The 15,492-nt window shown below is 51.7% G+C and overlaps 1 protein-coding gene across 1 annotated transcript in view; it reads right to left on the reverse strand.

The window, feature by feature from the left end:
- TMEM181 (transmembrane protein 181) overlaps window positions 1-15,492 on the reverse strand; it is a 77,607-nt gene that overhangs the window by 5,594 nt on the left and 56,521 nt on the right. The window contains 7 exon segments of the mRNA XM_021074745.1: window positions 1,100-1,151; window positions 1,728-1,830; window positions 4,079-4,136; window positions 4,363-4,454; window positions 4,688-4,818; window positions 5,298-5,397; window positions 6,430-6,510. Coding sequence (XP_020930404.1) covers window positions 1,100-1,151; window positions 1,728-1,830; window positions 4,079-4,136; window positions 4,363-4,454; window positions 4,688-4,818; window positions 5,298-5,397; window positions 6,430-6,510 — 617 coding nt within the window.

Raw genomic sequence — 15,492 nt, forward strand, 5'->3', positions numbered from 1 at the left:
AGCCTAACAGCCTCCAGCCAGACGAGCTCCCAAGCTGCAGGGGGAGGCCGGGGGCAGGGCGCTGGGAGGTGGGGGGACCGCACCCCAGAGGAACTAGGCAAGAACACGATGCCTCCACGCTCAGGCGCCTTTAGACGCCGAAGGAAACTCATTTCAAGTCCAGGCTGAGTTCCCACACTGTGCTGAGTGAGGCACACACTTCCTGCAGGTGCGGGGAATGAACCCCGAGGCCTCCCGGGGCCTCCAGTCAACAAGGCTGGGCCCCCAGAGCCTGAAAGGCTGCGCTGAGGGAAAGGGCTGACAGCCACTAACGTGCCGTCCAAACAAGGAAGAAACGTAGACAACGAGATGCTTTTTTCCCTCAGGATTTAGATTTTAGGAGAAAGAGACAAACCACACACAGGTCTCTGGATTCCCTCAAAGACACTTCCGGGGCGCCCGTCTGTCCCCCTCCCTGGCGCTGCCCCATGGGGCCAACAGTGGGTGGGGTCTGGTGACACCTGCGGTACTGACTTAATTCCTGCAGGAGTCCTGTCCTTGGAAGAGCAAGGAGCCCCCAGGCACCAAGCACATCACACTGGAGTCTGGCTCTCTGACGTGCACTCCACTACATCCGCTGTCTACACGGCAGGCGTCAGGGCCCGCGGGGACTCGTGCTGGGCAGGGCTTTGGCTAAGCCTCTCCCTCACACCCGCCCCCGCCCCCGGGCACCCTCGGGCCCCACTCTGGACACGCCTGGCTAGAAGCGCCCTGCAGTTAACCCTGTAAAAGGGGAGGAAAGATATTTAAGAGAGGAAAACAAAAATTCACATTCTGCTTCTCTCAAGAAATAAAGTCGTCTTGGGAGTTTCCGTCATGGCTCAGCAGAAACAAACCCGATTAGCATCCATGGGGATGCAGGTTCGATCCGTGGCCTCTATCAGTAGGTTAAGAATCTAGCGTTGCCGTGAGCTGTGGTGTAGGTTGCAGACGTGACTTGGATCCTGTGTGGCTGTGGCGTAGGCCAGGAGATGTAGCTCTGATTCGATCCCTAGCCTGAGAACCTCCATGCTCGGCAGGTGTGGCCCTAAAAAAAAAGAGAGAAAGAAAGTCTTCTTACCTAATAACAAGCACTACAAAAGTCAATGCAGTCAAAAATTTTAACCTGAGATCTGAAAAAGAAACAAATATTCCCATTAAACCACCAAATTGGAAGTAAATCCCACTCCCATCCCAGAGATGTCTTTTTTTGGCTTTTTAGGGCCGCACCCGTGGCATATGGAGGTTCCCAGGCCAGGGGTTTTCATCCCAGAGATCTTAAAGACAAAACTAACGCCAAACCCTCAGAGCAAAATCCTTCCTTCCCTCTGGGCTCACCTGAGGCCCCGAGGAAACGCTGTGTCCCTGCCCCCCCGGGCCCAAGGGGTCCCCAGCAAGGCCATGGCTGTTGTTATTTGGTGTGACAGACTGGGGTGAAGGATCCTATGACCCTGAATCGCGGTGACCTGCACCGACTCTGGGATGAGGAAACCCACCCCCGCTGCCTCGTGAGGTGTGATTCCAGAAGGACGTGAGCAGCTCCAGCGGCCACGCTGGCAGCCGGGCCCCAGCCAGCTTCCACCCAGGGGCCTCCCGCCAGCGCGGGCCAAGGCACTGTCCACACGGCCCAGAGTCACGCCCTCGGCCCTGCTGCAGGTCCTGGGGCCCAGGCGCTGGTGCAGCCCGGGCATCCGTGACGGGGCACTTACCTACATAAGGCATGTGCCGCAGCTCGGAGCAGGCCCGCACCACCAGGAACAGAAGGTATAGGATGTACACGGCGGCCACCACCATGAAGAAAACCTTCATTCCCTGGAAGGAAGCAAGCCGGACGCGTGAAAGGCCACCGGGGCTCGGAGCCGCTTTTCCTCCAACAGCAAAGCCAGGGCCCCGGTGCCCCAACAGTCACAGCCTAGAACAGCATAGGGACGCGCTGCCACCCCGGGCTCTGCCGATCCAGCCTCCCAGAAAGGCAGCCGGCTCACCCGGGGACACAGGGCCCTCGCTGCTCCCCCGGCTAAGCAAACGCCTGCACGCGGCATGGAAACCGCACCAGGGCCGGGAACACAGCAGGTGCTCCGACCTGTCTGGACCTGTCTCTCCCCGGGCTGAGGGCCTGGCTCCTGGCCTGCTTCCGAGGACGCCGGTGTGGGTCCAGGAAAGCCCCCAGGCCTGGGTCTCGGCTTCTCTGTGCAATGAGGGGTCTGAACCAGATCAGCCAGAACTCAGGGTGTCTAAACTTACAGGACACACAGAAGGCTTTCTCCCGAGGTCAGAGGCCGTGACGGCAAGGGGGCCGAGTGACGCACCTGCTCCTGCAGGACCTCCGCTTGAGTTCTCAGCTTCCTTTTTGCACAGACGCCCCCACTGCACCCTATCTTCCCACCCTGCCTTTTCCTCTCAGGGCCAGGATCCCCTCTGGTCAGGAGACCGGGAACCTGCCTCTACCCTGCAGGAACCTGTGACTTCGGTCTGGGCCCAGTTTTCTCTCCTGTGAAGTAATGGGATCTCAGCCGTCAGCGGGTCCCTTTAGCTATTTTTCTCTTCCTAGAAATCCAGGTTTTGAGGGTTTCCTTTACTAAAAATCAGACTAGGCCAGTCTGTCTGTCTTGGCCCTCAGGCCCAGGGAGCCTGGCCACCACGCGGGTACTGACCTGTGACCTCGGGCAAGACTGCCCCCACCTCGCAGTGTCCGCCCACGAAACATGAGCAGACCACACCAGACAGAAGCTCCAGTAACAGGACATGAGCATGAATCTGTACCACTTCATTCAAACTGGGAGTTAAACTCAAACAACGGTGTCACGTGCGATCTCCGCAGGATGAGGCCCAGAGCCTTCGCAGGGCATCCAGATCCCCCTCCAGCTCTGCCCTCCCTGGGGCAGAGGCTGTGCCCACACAGCTCTGGGAGAGCAGGCCTCCCCTGCCTCTCAGCTCGAGGTGCTGCCCCTCCGCCGAAGCTCACTAAAGCATTACAAGGCTAATTCAAAGGACAATTCAACAGACAAAACACAAATGGAGATGCCACCTCCCAGTCACTGGGCCTGCTCCCCGCGATACGATACTGGTCTCCGGTGCCTAAGTCCTTTCTCCCTCCCAGGGTCACACATTCTTTGAGGGCAAAGGTCATGATGACGCTCGTAAAGTCGGCGACCTTCACGCCCTCCGGCGTGTAAACAACGGAACAGAAAGGCCACAGGCCCTCTGCTACAGGAGCCCAGTCCCAAAACGGGCGCTTACACTGCTTCCGATGACGCACGCGTCCCCACACAAGCGCAACGGCTTCTCCACGTATCATCATTCACTAAATGTCCCTCTTTCTCGTGAAGAAGCACACATCTTATCGCTCTCTGCAAAGCCACACAGAGCAAGGCTGGATGTCACCCACAGTCAGGATCAACATCGGGCCTGTGGCACTGCCCTGCGTGGGGAACACGACTCTGGGCCTGCAGGGCTCCCTCTGCCCCTCGGCACCACGGCCGGCTGGCCAGGGGGTGCTGCCCGTGGCGCGCAGAGGGCAGCCGAGACAGCCGGGAGGTGGGGAGGGGAGGCCGCGCTCAGGGCTGTCGTCTGTGGGCCTCCGTGGGAAACAAAGTACTCAGTACTGTCTCTTCCAGAAAGTACTACAAGTTTCCAGACGCAGCAGCAGAGCGTCTCCCAGAGCGCAGGGTCCTGCGGCTGCAGGGCCTGCGAAGCCAGCCCCCGCCCTGCTGTTCACTCACTGGGCACCTCGCGCCTCTGCAGGAATGACGTGGACAAGTGGTTTCCTAATCGTTCTATGATGTTCCTAGAATTTAACACAACCTCCCTGCCCTGGCACGTCAACCATAAACCAAGGACAAGGAGCGAGAACAGAGTGCTTACGAGTTTCTTTTTCATGCCATTCAAACACCTTTTCCCCAAAGTTTCCACCCGTGAACTTTCTATGGTCCTTCTCAAACAACCAGGTAGCAAGCATGTGTCAATAGCACAATTTAAGTCATAAAATTCAGCAGTTTTAAAAAAATAACAGTTTAAAAAAAAAACAAACAAACCCTCAGGCTTCATGAACAATCCTTACCTGAAAATTTCCTGTGTCAACTCGATATTGGTACATTGGATCGTGCAATTCATTAACTCTAAAGATATGTTATAAAAAAAAAAAGATTAAAAACTAGTTTACTTTTTTATACTTTCTCTCACTTGGCTGTTTAAAAAACTTATCAACATAAACTACTTGCTGACCAACAGTAAAAGATTTTTAAAAAGTAATTCTAAATTTAGGAGAAACTCCAAATTCCCACCACGACAGGAACTCCTAAAATGCTTTCTAAGACTCAAGTTTTACATAATAGAATGACTCACGTCTGCCATATCCCGAGCGTAACGGAGGCCAACCACAACAGTCCAACAATGAAGAATTTGGGCACATAGAAAGTCAAACATTTCCTTTCTCCCTGGAAGAGAAACAAAGAGAGAAAAGCTAGTCATTCTGGCCAACCATCACCCCACAACAGACCACACTGGATCTCAGACACTCCCCTCATCCCCACAGGCATGTATTCTTCTGTGGACTATGAGGCTGAAGACCGGTCCTCAAGGCCAAGTTCGTCTCAAGGATGATCCCAGGGTCTGGAACAGAAGGGCTGAGTCCCGACTCCCGCAGCAGTGCTGGGGGCTGACGGCTCACCTGCACCCGGATCCCGTGGTACACGCACAGCCAGAAGAGCAGCAGGGCGCACAGGAACACAGACTGGAAGAGGTCGTCCAGCATCCCCGGGAACCAGCTGTTCACCAGGAAGGACAGCGGGAAGAAGGGGTCTGGAAGGCAGAGGCAGAAGAGCCCGATGGAGGCCGACTCGCCTGCGCCCAGCAAGGGCGCCCGGCCGAGCCAGGGCCGAACTCGCCATGGCTTTCCCCCCCGTCAGAGCCAAAGGAAAGGTGGGGAACCAAACAAACCAAAAGCCAGTGAACAGACTGCTCCAGTGATCACTGCGGAGCGCGGTCTGCGCCCACCAGCGCTGCAGCTCCAGAGCAGAGGCTCTCTGGAGCAGGGAAGGGGACCAGACAGCAGTGCTGGCCCCGCAGCCAGGCCCCGAGACTGTGTCTGCAGCCCTACCAGGTGTAAACGACTGAGCAGGGGGCGGCTGCAGGTATTGGCCGCATCCCGTGAGACGTCAGCTACCACCTGCTTCTTCAGGGGCCCCCAGGCCACTGGAACACTGGACCAGGCCACCTGCAGGATGCGTCCCAGCGTTCAGCGTTAAGGGGGAACGCTCCAGAGTAAAGCTGGCACCTACCATTGTAAAGCAGCAGCAGAGGCAGCAGGATGGACATCCACTTCTGCTCGATGCCCCAGTCTCGCATGGAAAACTTCCGGAGGGAGTGGGCGAACAGGCACTGCCAACCAGACCAGGCCCCAGTTACCACCTTTGCCCTCCCCTCCCCGAGCATCACGCTATGTCTTCCTAAATCATGGTCTGGGTGCCAGCTAAGATGTGCTGCGCCAACCCCTTGTGGAACTGACCCTGAGAACACCAGTGACACCTGGGAGAAGCTGGGGACCTGCTGCACAGGGAACACAGTTAAGACGGCCACAGCTGTTCCCACAGGGGCAGGAGCAGGTCAAGAGCCCGCCTAGTATCCATGAGGATGCAGGTTTGATCCCTGGCCTTGCTCAGTAGGTTGAGGATCTGGCGTTGCTGTGGCTGTGGTGTAGGCCAGCACCTGCAGCTCCGATTCGACCCCTCGAGCGGCAACTCCCATATGCTGTGGGTGTGGCCCTAAAAAGAAAAAAAACAAAAGAGTGGGTTATCTCCTAAGCGTCACACCCTCTGCATTGGCACGGGCAGAGAGCTGACCAGTGCGGGACAGCAGCCCTCAGGCACACGTCCTCTCCCTCAAAATGCCCACCTCCATGGCTGCGCTTGTACCTTACGGTAAATCATTCCCCAAAGTCGGGGTGTGCTGGTGGACAGAGACCTCGATCCCAAATGAGCCAAAGCCTGTGCTACAAGCCTGTGCTGCAGCCTCTTTCCAGAAAAGGCCCAAAGACTGAAAGGCCTGATCCACTTTTTCAAATGTCAAAACCCAGGGATGGGCCATATCTACACTCAAAGGTCAATCCAAGGAGGAGAAACCCTTCCACACAGGTTAGAGGGCACTTGTCCCTGCACAGGGAGGGGAGGTCACTTACAGGTCCATGACCTGGAACTACCAAGACCGACAGAGAAGTCCCTGCTGAGGACACCAGCACTCTCCCTGCAGCACAGCGTCCCCGCAGAAACCCAGGATGTTGGGTAACTCAGATCGGCCCCCTGGGGGCAGTGTCTTGGGCGCTCAGCCACATCTCCTGCACCTGGATAACCACAACTAAACGAACGTCGCCCCTGTGGGGATTCGGATGTCACCTGCCAGGCAAATGGAACTTACAGTGACAACGAAGGTAAGCACCACGAAGACGAATCGGAACCAAATTTCCAACTGCGAAAACGCAGGGTCATAAGTCTTCCACTAAAACAGAAAGCAGGAGCACAATTTGGAAAAAGAATTCATCTAAAAGGAAGTCCACCGGATTGTTAATTACAGCTATCTCTAAATGTGAGCCTGTGGGTCATTCAGAATGTTGCTCATAGTTTCTTACGGGTTTGAGAATTTTAACACCTGGCACATTTTATTTTTACACTAAAGAACACACACTTTTTCCCAAGAGCGGAAAACAGGCTAATGATGAATCTGGCAGATAAATTATACTCTAACATTAATAAGAGCGTTTGGCTTTTATATCTTATCAAAGATCAACACTGTCAGTCTCTTTATTAGAAGAAGTCATAAATCCCATTAAAAAGAACAGATTTGTAAAAGACACACACACACACACACACAACACACACACACACAAAGGAGTTCCCTTGTACCGCAGCGGAAATAATCCGACTAGGAACCATGAGGTTGCGGGTTTGATTCCTGGTCTTGCTTAGTGGGTTAAGGATCCAGTGTTGCCATGAGCTCTGGTGTAGGTTGCAGATGCGGCTCGGATCTGGCGTGGCTGTGGCTGTGACTGTGGCCAGCAGCTGCAGCTCCGATTCAACCCCTAGCCTGGGAACCTCCATATGCCGCAGGTGCGGCCCTAAAGGGACAAAAGACAAAAAATTAATAAATAAATAAAAGACACAGAAACGTGAGTAGGTATGATGTTCTAAAAAAGACTGAGACACATAAATAGGAATATGAGACAACAAAATACAGTGGAATGACAATTGTCAGCTCTTGTGCTGACCTAGCAGTTTCGTTCAAATCAAGTGCACACCTCACAGGGCAGAGGTGAGGCCCATGTGCTGACAGCGGGTGGAAGGCAGCCCTTAACCTTGGCCACTTGCCTGGTGGGAAAAAATGAGCCTTAGATCATCACCAGACCCCAGAACACAGCCCTGCTCTGGGCTAGGGGGGCACCATCATTTTAATGCATTGAATTAAAATCAGCACCAGAGTTCCCGTCGTGGCTCAGCGGAAACGAATCTGATTAGCATCCAGGAGGACGCAGGTTCAATCCCTGGCCTCACTCAGTGAGTTAAGGATCTGGCATTGTCATGAGTTGTGGTGTTGGTCGCAGATGCAGCTCGGATCTTGCATTGCTGTGGCTGTGGCGTAGGCGGCAGCTGCAGCTCCAATTCAACCCTTAGCCTGGGAACCTCCATATGTTGTGAGTATGGCCCTAAAAAGGCAAAAAATAAAATAAATTTAAAAAAAATTTTTTTAATGAACTATTGGTACAACATCAATGAATCTCAAAATAATTATGCAAGTATGGAGTTCCTGTCTTGGCTCAGTGGAAATGAATCTGAGTAGCATCCATGAGGACACAACTTCGATCCCTGGCATCGCTCAGTGGGTTAAGGATCTGGCGTTGCCGTGAGCTGTGTGTAGGTGGCAGATGTGGCTCGGATCTGACGTTGCTGTGGCTGTGATGCAGGCCGGCAGCTACAGCTCTGATTTGACTCCAACCTGAGAACCTCCATGTGCCGCAGGTGCGGCCCTAAAAAGACAAAATAATAATAGTAATCATGCGAGTGAAAGAACTCATGTCTGTTGTATGATTCCGTTTACGTAGAATTCTAAAAAATACAAGTAATCTGTAAGGTAGGCAGCTCAGTGGAGGCCTGCGGATAAAAACTCAGCAGGCGGAAGGGGTAGGAGGCAACCTTTAGGGGCAGTGGGTGAGCGTGTAATTTGGTCATGGTGATAGCTTCCCAGGCATATACACAGGTCAGGACACCTCAGACTTCCTATTTTAAATATGCGCACTTCCCTGTACACCAACTATGCCTCAATACACCCGTGGAACAGAAACCGGCTATTCATAATGACGTTACCGGAAAGGGGAAACCATAAGTGATGACGTCACATAAATTGTGAAGTCGGAGATGTGGGTTCAAATCCCAGCTTTGCCTCTTCCTAGCGGGGCGACGAACCTCATTAAACCTCAGAGTTCTCCGAAAAGTAGAGATACTATTAGCTGCTCTGTAGAATTATCATTACATTTAAATAAGAGGATGCATATAAAAAGTTTGGCACAGTAGCTGGTAATGAGCAAAAGTTCACCCAATAACAGCTGCTATTATACATGCAAAACAATACAGCTATTATGGGTACAGCTTTGCTCTTTACATTTGATAACAGCATCATTGACAAAATGATCAGTCGTGATTACGAGCACTGATGGGGGAGGGCTGATATAAACACCACATTCAAAAAGAAAACAGTCTGATGCATTATCTTAGTTTAAAAAATAGATTCTAAGCCATAAACAAGAAGAGGGAAAAAAGAAGTGTTACCATTAGGAAAAGACGCACGAAATATGTTTACAGTAACAGTGAAGAAGGTGTGTATTTTTTCACCCTCAAGGGACCCGAACTCTTGAGAAAGAAAATAACCATAGATTCCCCCGAAGGACTGGGATTCAGCCTCAGGATTCTGTCAGAGGAGTTCAAAATAATCCACTCACTTAAAAAATCAGCACTAGAAAAGAATGCTTTACTCAATAAATAAACAGCAAACCCTAAAATATGTATTTTAGTTCTTTTTCTTTCTTTTTTTTTTTTTTGTCTTTGTAGAGCCGCACTCATGGCGTATGGAGGTTCCCGGGACAGAGGTCCAATCAGAGCTACAGCTGCAGGCCTACACCACAGCCACAGCAACACAGGATCCGAGCCGCATCTTTGACCTACACCACAGCTCATGGCAACGCCGGATCCTTAACCCACTGAGCGAGGCCTGGGATCAAACCCTCGTCCTCATGGATACTAGTCGGGTTCGGTAACCACCAAGCCACGACGGGACCTCCTGCCTTTTAGTTCTAAAACGGGAGTTCACAGGAAGGAGGAGAAGGATGCAGAGTCGGGACAGAGAGGAAAGATAAGGCCAAATCCCGGCTTTCGGGATTGGACCCGAGCTGGATTGTGCCACCCGGCGGGCACCCAGCACCTCTCGGCGTAAGGCCCAGCCTTCCTCTGCCCTGTTGACCTTCCCATTGCAGGGGAACTATCTCCACCCAGGGACCCAATTCTATGGAATTAGGGATTTTTTCGTGCACATATTTTTCAGTGCCAAGATGTATGTTTGAAATTAAAAAAATAAGGAAAAGGAAATAAACAGAGTAAAGTCCCAAAAGCGCTCAGGCTTTAGCCATTTACTTCGAGGGCTTAGGAGCTATCAATCCCTTCACGGCTTTTGCGTGTGCACGAAGCCACCTCTGTCCTTCCAGAGATGGGCTCCCCTGTTAGACGTGGACTGACACTGGGAAGAAGGGCTCATTTCACACCCTGGGTCGTGTCTCCCTAACTGCAGCCTGCGGGGTTGGGGTCCAGCTCCTCCACCCAGCCATTCAACACCTACTGAGCACCTACCTGACTACAGGCAAAGCGGACATGGTGTCAAGTCCTGGGCAGACATGAAACCACGGAGCCTAGACCAGAAAACAACAACAACAACAACAACAAACAGTAAAAGCACCTCCAGGAGCTAATCTGGAGGCAGAGAACAAGTATTTTGTGCCATTCTCAGAAAGTTCTCAGAAAGAGAAGAGCCACTGGAACATCCTGGGTGGGGGGAAGGGGATGTGACCTGGATGCAGGCCCTCCAGCCAGCGTTGCCCACGGCAACCTGCACAGCACTCAGCAACCCCCAGGGAGGGGGCACCCCCACAGGAAGGTTCAGAGTTGGGTTTCCGAGGCTTGAAAACCAACATGAAAGACACCATGCAGAAACGTCTGGGAGGCAGGGCCCTACACATGCCCTGCCATGATGTGTCTTAGGACAACAATGTATCAAGGATGAGCCCAGAAGCCTCAGTCCCTCTGAAAGCACTGCCTGCCAGACTTCTCACTCTGAGTGGAAACCAGAGGGGGCCCGGCGGACAGAAAACCAGAGCCCTCGGGCTGTTGTTTAATCTCAGCCCCACCCCAACCTCACCGTGAAAGGGTGAGGCTTAGGAAGAAAAAGGGAGAAATGAAAAGTGAACAGTGGCACAGGGCATCACTTAAGAATCACCAGAGAGTTCCCGTCATGGCAGAAACAAATCCGACTAGGAACCATGAGGTTGCGGGTTCAATCCCCAGCCGCGCTCAGTGGGTTAAGGATCTGGCATTGCCATGAGTTGAGCTGCAAGTCACAGAGGTGGCTCGGATCCCAGGTTGCTGTGGCTGTGATGTAGGCCAGCAGCTGGAGCTCCAATTCAACCCCTAGCCTGGGAACCTCCTTATGCTGCAGGTTCGCCCCGAAAAAGCCAAAAAAAAGGAATCACCAGGCGAGCATTAAGAAGAGGAAAAAGCCCAGATCAGCTGTGAGGACGCAGGGGGCTGATGGCACAGGTGTAGAGAGGGTGCTTGCAAAGCTCAGGAGAAAAATGACAGAAAAGTGAGTTGAAGCAATCTGCAGGGGTCTCAAGTCTATACCCCATCATATATGCAGAGCACAGCCAAGGAAACAACTAAGAACACAGGAGATAAGCCATACCTGGTAAGCACCCGAGAGACAGGGAGGGTGGGCCCGGCCTGAACCTGGCAATGGGAGGTGGGCAAGACGCAGTCAAAAGGCTAAGAGTTGGCAGAAGAGCAGAGATAGAAGCCCTGCCACTCCAGAAATTGTGAGCAAATCTGTGACCAACATGGGACTGGGACAAAAGGAGAGAGAAAGCAAGCTTCTCCCAGTAGGGAACACGGCACCGACAGCCAGGCAGACCCAGGACGGGACGGGAGACGTCAGCCCTGCTCAAGGACCAGAGGCGTGCGGCTCAGAGCAGATGCTGGAGCAAGGGGCTTGCCCCGTGGCAGTCCCCTCTCGCAGAGGCTGGTTTTATGGACAAGGAAGCCCTGGCTGCTGAAACGAAGGGGCAAGCCCAGGGTCCTGGAGCTCTTAGATTAGAGCCGACTCCCTTGGTGAGGACGGACTCTGGACTTGAGAACACAGGCCTCAAAACTCCCGATGCCAGAGGTCCCAGGAAGTGCCCAACAAGTGAAAAAGAACCTCTCCAAAGTCAGATTCTGCTGAGGAAGCAAAAACGCTCCAGCAAAGCCTGTGGCTGTGCAGGCAGCGAGCTGATGGGCTTGGAGTCCAAGCACATCACATACCCTGTTGGGTTCCCCCTGAAAGATGACACACGTACAGAGCCACTACTCTGTCACCCGCGGAACACACTGGGGACAAACAATATTCTGATCAAGAAACGACATCACAGCGGCCCGAAGCCCCTTCCTTCACACCTCCTCTTAGTGGCTGCCTGCCCCAGAGTGCTGCCAATGACACCGATTTTACAGCTCGGGTTCGTCTTGCCTGGTTTTGAGATTAATAGACATGGACTCATACACTCCGTACCGGCTTCTACTTGGCTTATTTTCTTCAATATTACATGCTTGAAAGTCACCCGTAGTGTCGCACGTGGCTGTCATCACTCCCCTTCGTTGCTGTGTGCTATTCCACCACAGGGAATGCAACATGGACCAGCCACCATTCCTGTACCCATTCTCCTGTGGATGGCACTTTACTGTTTGGGCGACAGTGTGAGTGTTAAGTGCATGTCCTCTGGTCAGTCCACCTGGAATTTCCGCTGTGCCAGTTTACACTTTCACGAGCGAGGGACAGGAGCCCTGGTGGCTCCACATCCTTGCCAACTTTGCCATTTTTTGTCTTTTTGATTTCAGCCATTCTGGTGGAGGTGTAATTATCATTAAGGTCATATGTGTTTTATTAATTATACTTTCCTCACTTCCATTAAGGAATGAAGGTAGTTTGTAATAAAAAGGTACATTAGGGAGTTCCCATTGTGGCTCAGCAGTAACGAACCCGACTAGTGTCCATAAGGATGCGGGTTCCATCCCTGGCCTTGCTCAGTGGGTTAAGGATCTGGCATTATCATAAGCTGTGGTGTAGGTTGGATCCCGCATTGCTGTCGTTGTGGTGTAGGCCAGCAGCTGTAGCTCCAGTTCCACCCCAGCCTGAGAATTTCCATATGCTGCAGGTGCGGCCCTAAAAAGCAAAAAAAAAAAAAAAAAAAAAAATTGTAATGAAATAAAATAAAAAGCTGGATTAGAGTTCTCTGTGGCACAGGGGGTTAAAGATCTAGTGTTGTCATCACAGCACTGTTGATGCTATGGCACGGGTTCAATCCCTGGCCCAGGAACTTTCACATACTGTGGGTATGGCCAAAAACCAAAACCAAACCAAACGAAAAGCCAGATTAGACAGAAACAATTTTAAAGGATTTTTAAAAGGTGAAACAGTACAGGAAGAGAGTTATTATACCAGCAATCTATTCCAGGATGTTAGGAATGACTACCATTCAGCATAAAGCTAATTGCAGAGATTTTCGGCAGTTAATACCAGAAGAGAAACATGGTGAGTTACACAGCTTTCATTCTCTAATATAAGAAGTTAGCAACAAATGGTCAATGGAATTGTGTCTGGAGCTTCAGATCAGAGCTCAGAGCATCATGGACACTATCGTCAACAGCAACTGCATGAAAGACACAAAAACACTTTGCACAAGGTAATTTCTTTCTTTTTTTTCGTCTTTCGTTTTTTTAAGGCCGCACCTGCGGCATATGGAGGTTCCCAGGCTAGGAGTCGAATTGGAGCTACAGCTGCCGGCCTACACCACAGCAACGCCGGATGTTTAACTCACTGAGCGCAGCTAGGGATCTAACCCGCAACTTCATGGTTCCTAGTGGGATCCGTTTCTGCTGCGCCACAAGGTGAGCTCTTGAACTCCCGCAAGGTAATTTCTCAATGCACCTCCAGACACGCTGTCTGTCAGATAACGTGAACTTGTGCTTCTCTGAGGCAGCTCTTCCCTAACTGAGCTTCTCCAAGTGACAGGCGAGCCTGTACCTTAGCCTCCCTCTTCCCAATATCCGATGTCTTAGGAGCCTCTTCAAAACAAATCATTTTCTCTCCTGATATTACATGTAATGAATGAAAGCTTGTTATGAACAAAAGAGGGGAAAGAAAAGAAATTAAACGTTACCCCCACACCCGGAAATACAGGCTGCCCCCAACCTCCTGCTCTGAGGACCATATTGGAACATAAATCTTTGTGGACATTTCTAATTATTTCTTTAGAATAAACTCCTAGTAGAACTACTAGGTCAAAAAGAATATACACACAGAGGCTTTGATACGTAGCCAAACTGGCCTTAAAAACTCCATCAATTTACACCCCATTAGCCTGTATGAGAATGTGCGTCCTGACATTTCACCAAGCCCACATATGAGATTTTTCTTGTTGGTGTTTTGGCTATTCGCCAGTTTGATTAAAAAAAAAAAAAAAAAAAGGCACTCTTTCTTATATTCTCTAGTTCTTTGGTTTATATTTCATAGGTCTGTTGGCCATTTGATGTCTCATTTTGTGACGTGCTACTGTGTTATTCTTCGACCCAACCCATAACCATCTATGACAAGCCTGACAGACGCCAGGCGCTCTGCTGGGTTTGGGAACACAGAAATGTACCAGAAGTGAAGAAAAATCATCTGACCTCCCTCTCAAATCCCAAGGGTCTTGCGTCTCAGCGTTCACATTACGCAAGTGAAGCTCTGGCTCCTGGCACAATTCAAGGTGAGCTCTTGAATAAGGGTAATTTCCTTATTGAGCCTTAAGGTGAGATCCCATCACCTGCCATTGACTAGCAATGGCAGAACAACAGGAACCAAGCTTTTCTGAAACATGCATCAAACTATTTAGGAATAAGTTTAAGAGGAAATGTAAACAGATACTAAAGATGGAAGGAGAGAACCACAATCAAAACAAACAAGACAGTGACCCCAACCCAGGTGATAAGATCCCGCGAGGCAAACCGTCGGGGGTAAACTGCTGAGAACTCTGATAAAGGGCTTTTCCGGGAAGATGTTCTCATAAAGACGACAGAAAAGAACGGTTCCTGTCGGGGGGGGGGGGGGCTCCTTTCCTCTTACCTTCTGGAATCAGAAGGATACGAAATAGCAAAGCCCAACGCCAGATGCTTAGCACAAGAGGAGACCAAAGTACGCCGGCGCTCAGGGCATCTGTGTGAGACCCGAGCTGGGGTCGACCCCTGCGTCATGAACTTGAGGACACAGGCAGAGTGCCGATCCCATTTCCTGAGGACAGTGTTGAAGGAAATCACTCATACAACGAAGAAGAGAATCCAGATCCACACTCAAACACCAGGGGTGGCTGGGGCAGCAAATCAAAGCATGAAGAAGAAATTGAGGAGCTCAGAGGGCAGCGCCTGAGCAGCACGGGACTGTTAGAGACAAGTGCAGACGCAGGGAACGCAGGAGACCAGGCCGGACCGCAGTTACAGAGAATAAGTCCAGGGGTCCACCAGTGATGCGGCTTCCAGAAGAGCCGGCAATGCCTGGAGGGCCACCTGCTCCCCCATGGGGGAGCACCCGCCTCGGCCTGGCTGACAGGGAGTCTGGGGGCGGGGCAGAAGCTCAGTGAAGGAAAGGAAAACCCTGGAAGGGGATGAGACACTCATCTTCAAACGTCCGTGAGCTCTCAGGGAGACAAAGAACAAACTCAACATGGGGAGACTGGAGACGGGACAAGAAAAAGAGGGGGACGACTGTGACAACAGCTGCCGTTTGTTGTGCACCTACAAGAGGCAGGTGCTGGGCGCGACCCCAACCCCAGCCGACCCCCAGAGCTTGCCCAGAAAACGGAGAAAGCCACAGAGATGGGGGTGCAGAGGAGCACCTGCTCGTCCAAATAAACCCTGTACACAAAGGCCCACAGCACAGTGTTCATAAGCGCCCCCAGACGGCAACAACGCAAACGCCTGTCGGCTGATGAACAGACACACAAAAGGTAACACACGCTCTGAAATATGGCAAAGGGGCTGAAGTTCAGACGCCAGCGAAGCACAGATGAACTCGGAAAACACTGCTTAGTGAAAGAAGGCACAAAGCCTATGTACTAAGTGATTCCATTCACACGAAATGTCATCACTGGCAAATCTGTAA

Source organism: Sus scrofa, chromosome 1, assembly GCF_000003025.6.
Source record: "Sus scrofa isolate TJ Tabasco breed Duroc chromosome 1, Sscrofa11.1, whole genome shotgun sequence".
Taxonomy (NCBI): Eukaryota; Metazoa; Chordata; class Mammalia; order Artiodactyla; family Suidae; genus Sus; species Sus scrofa.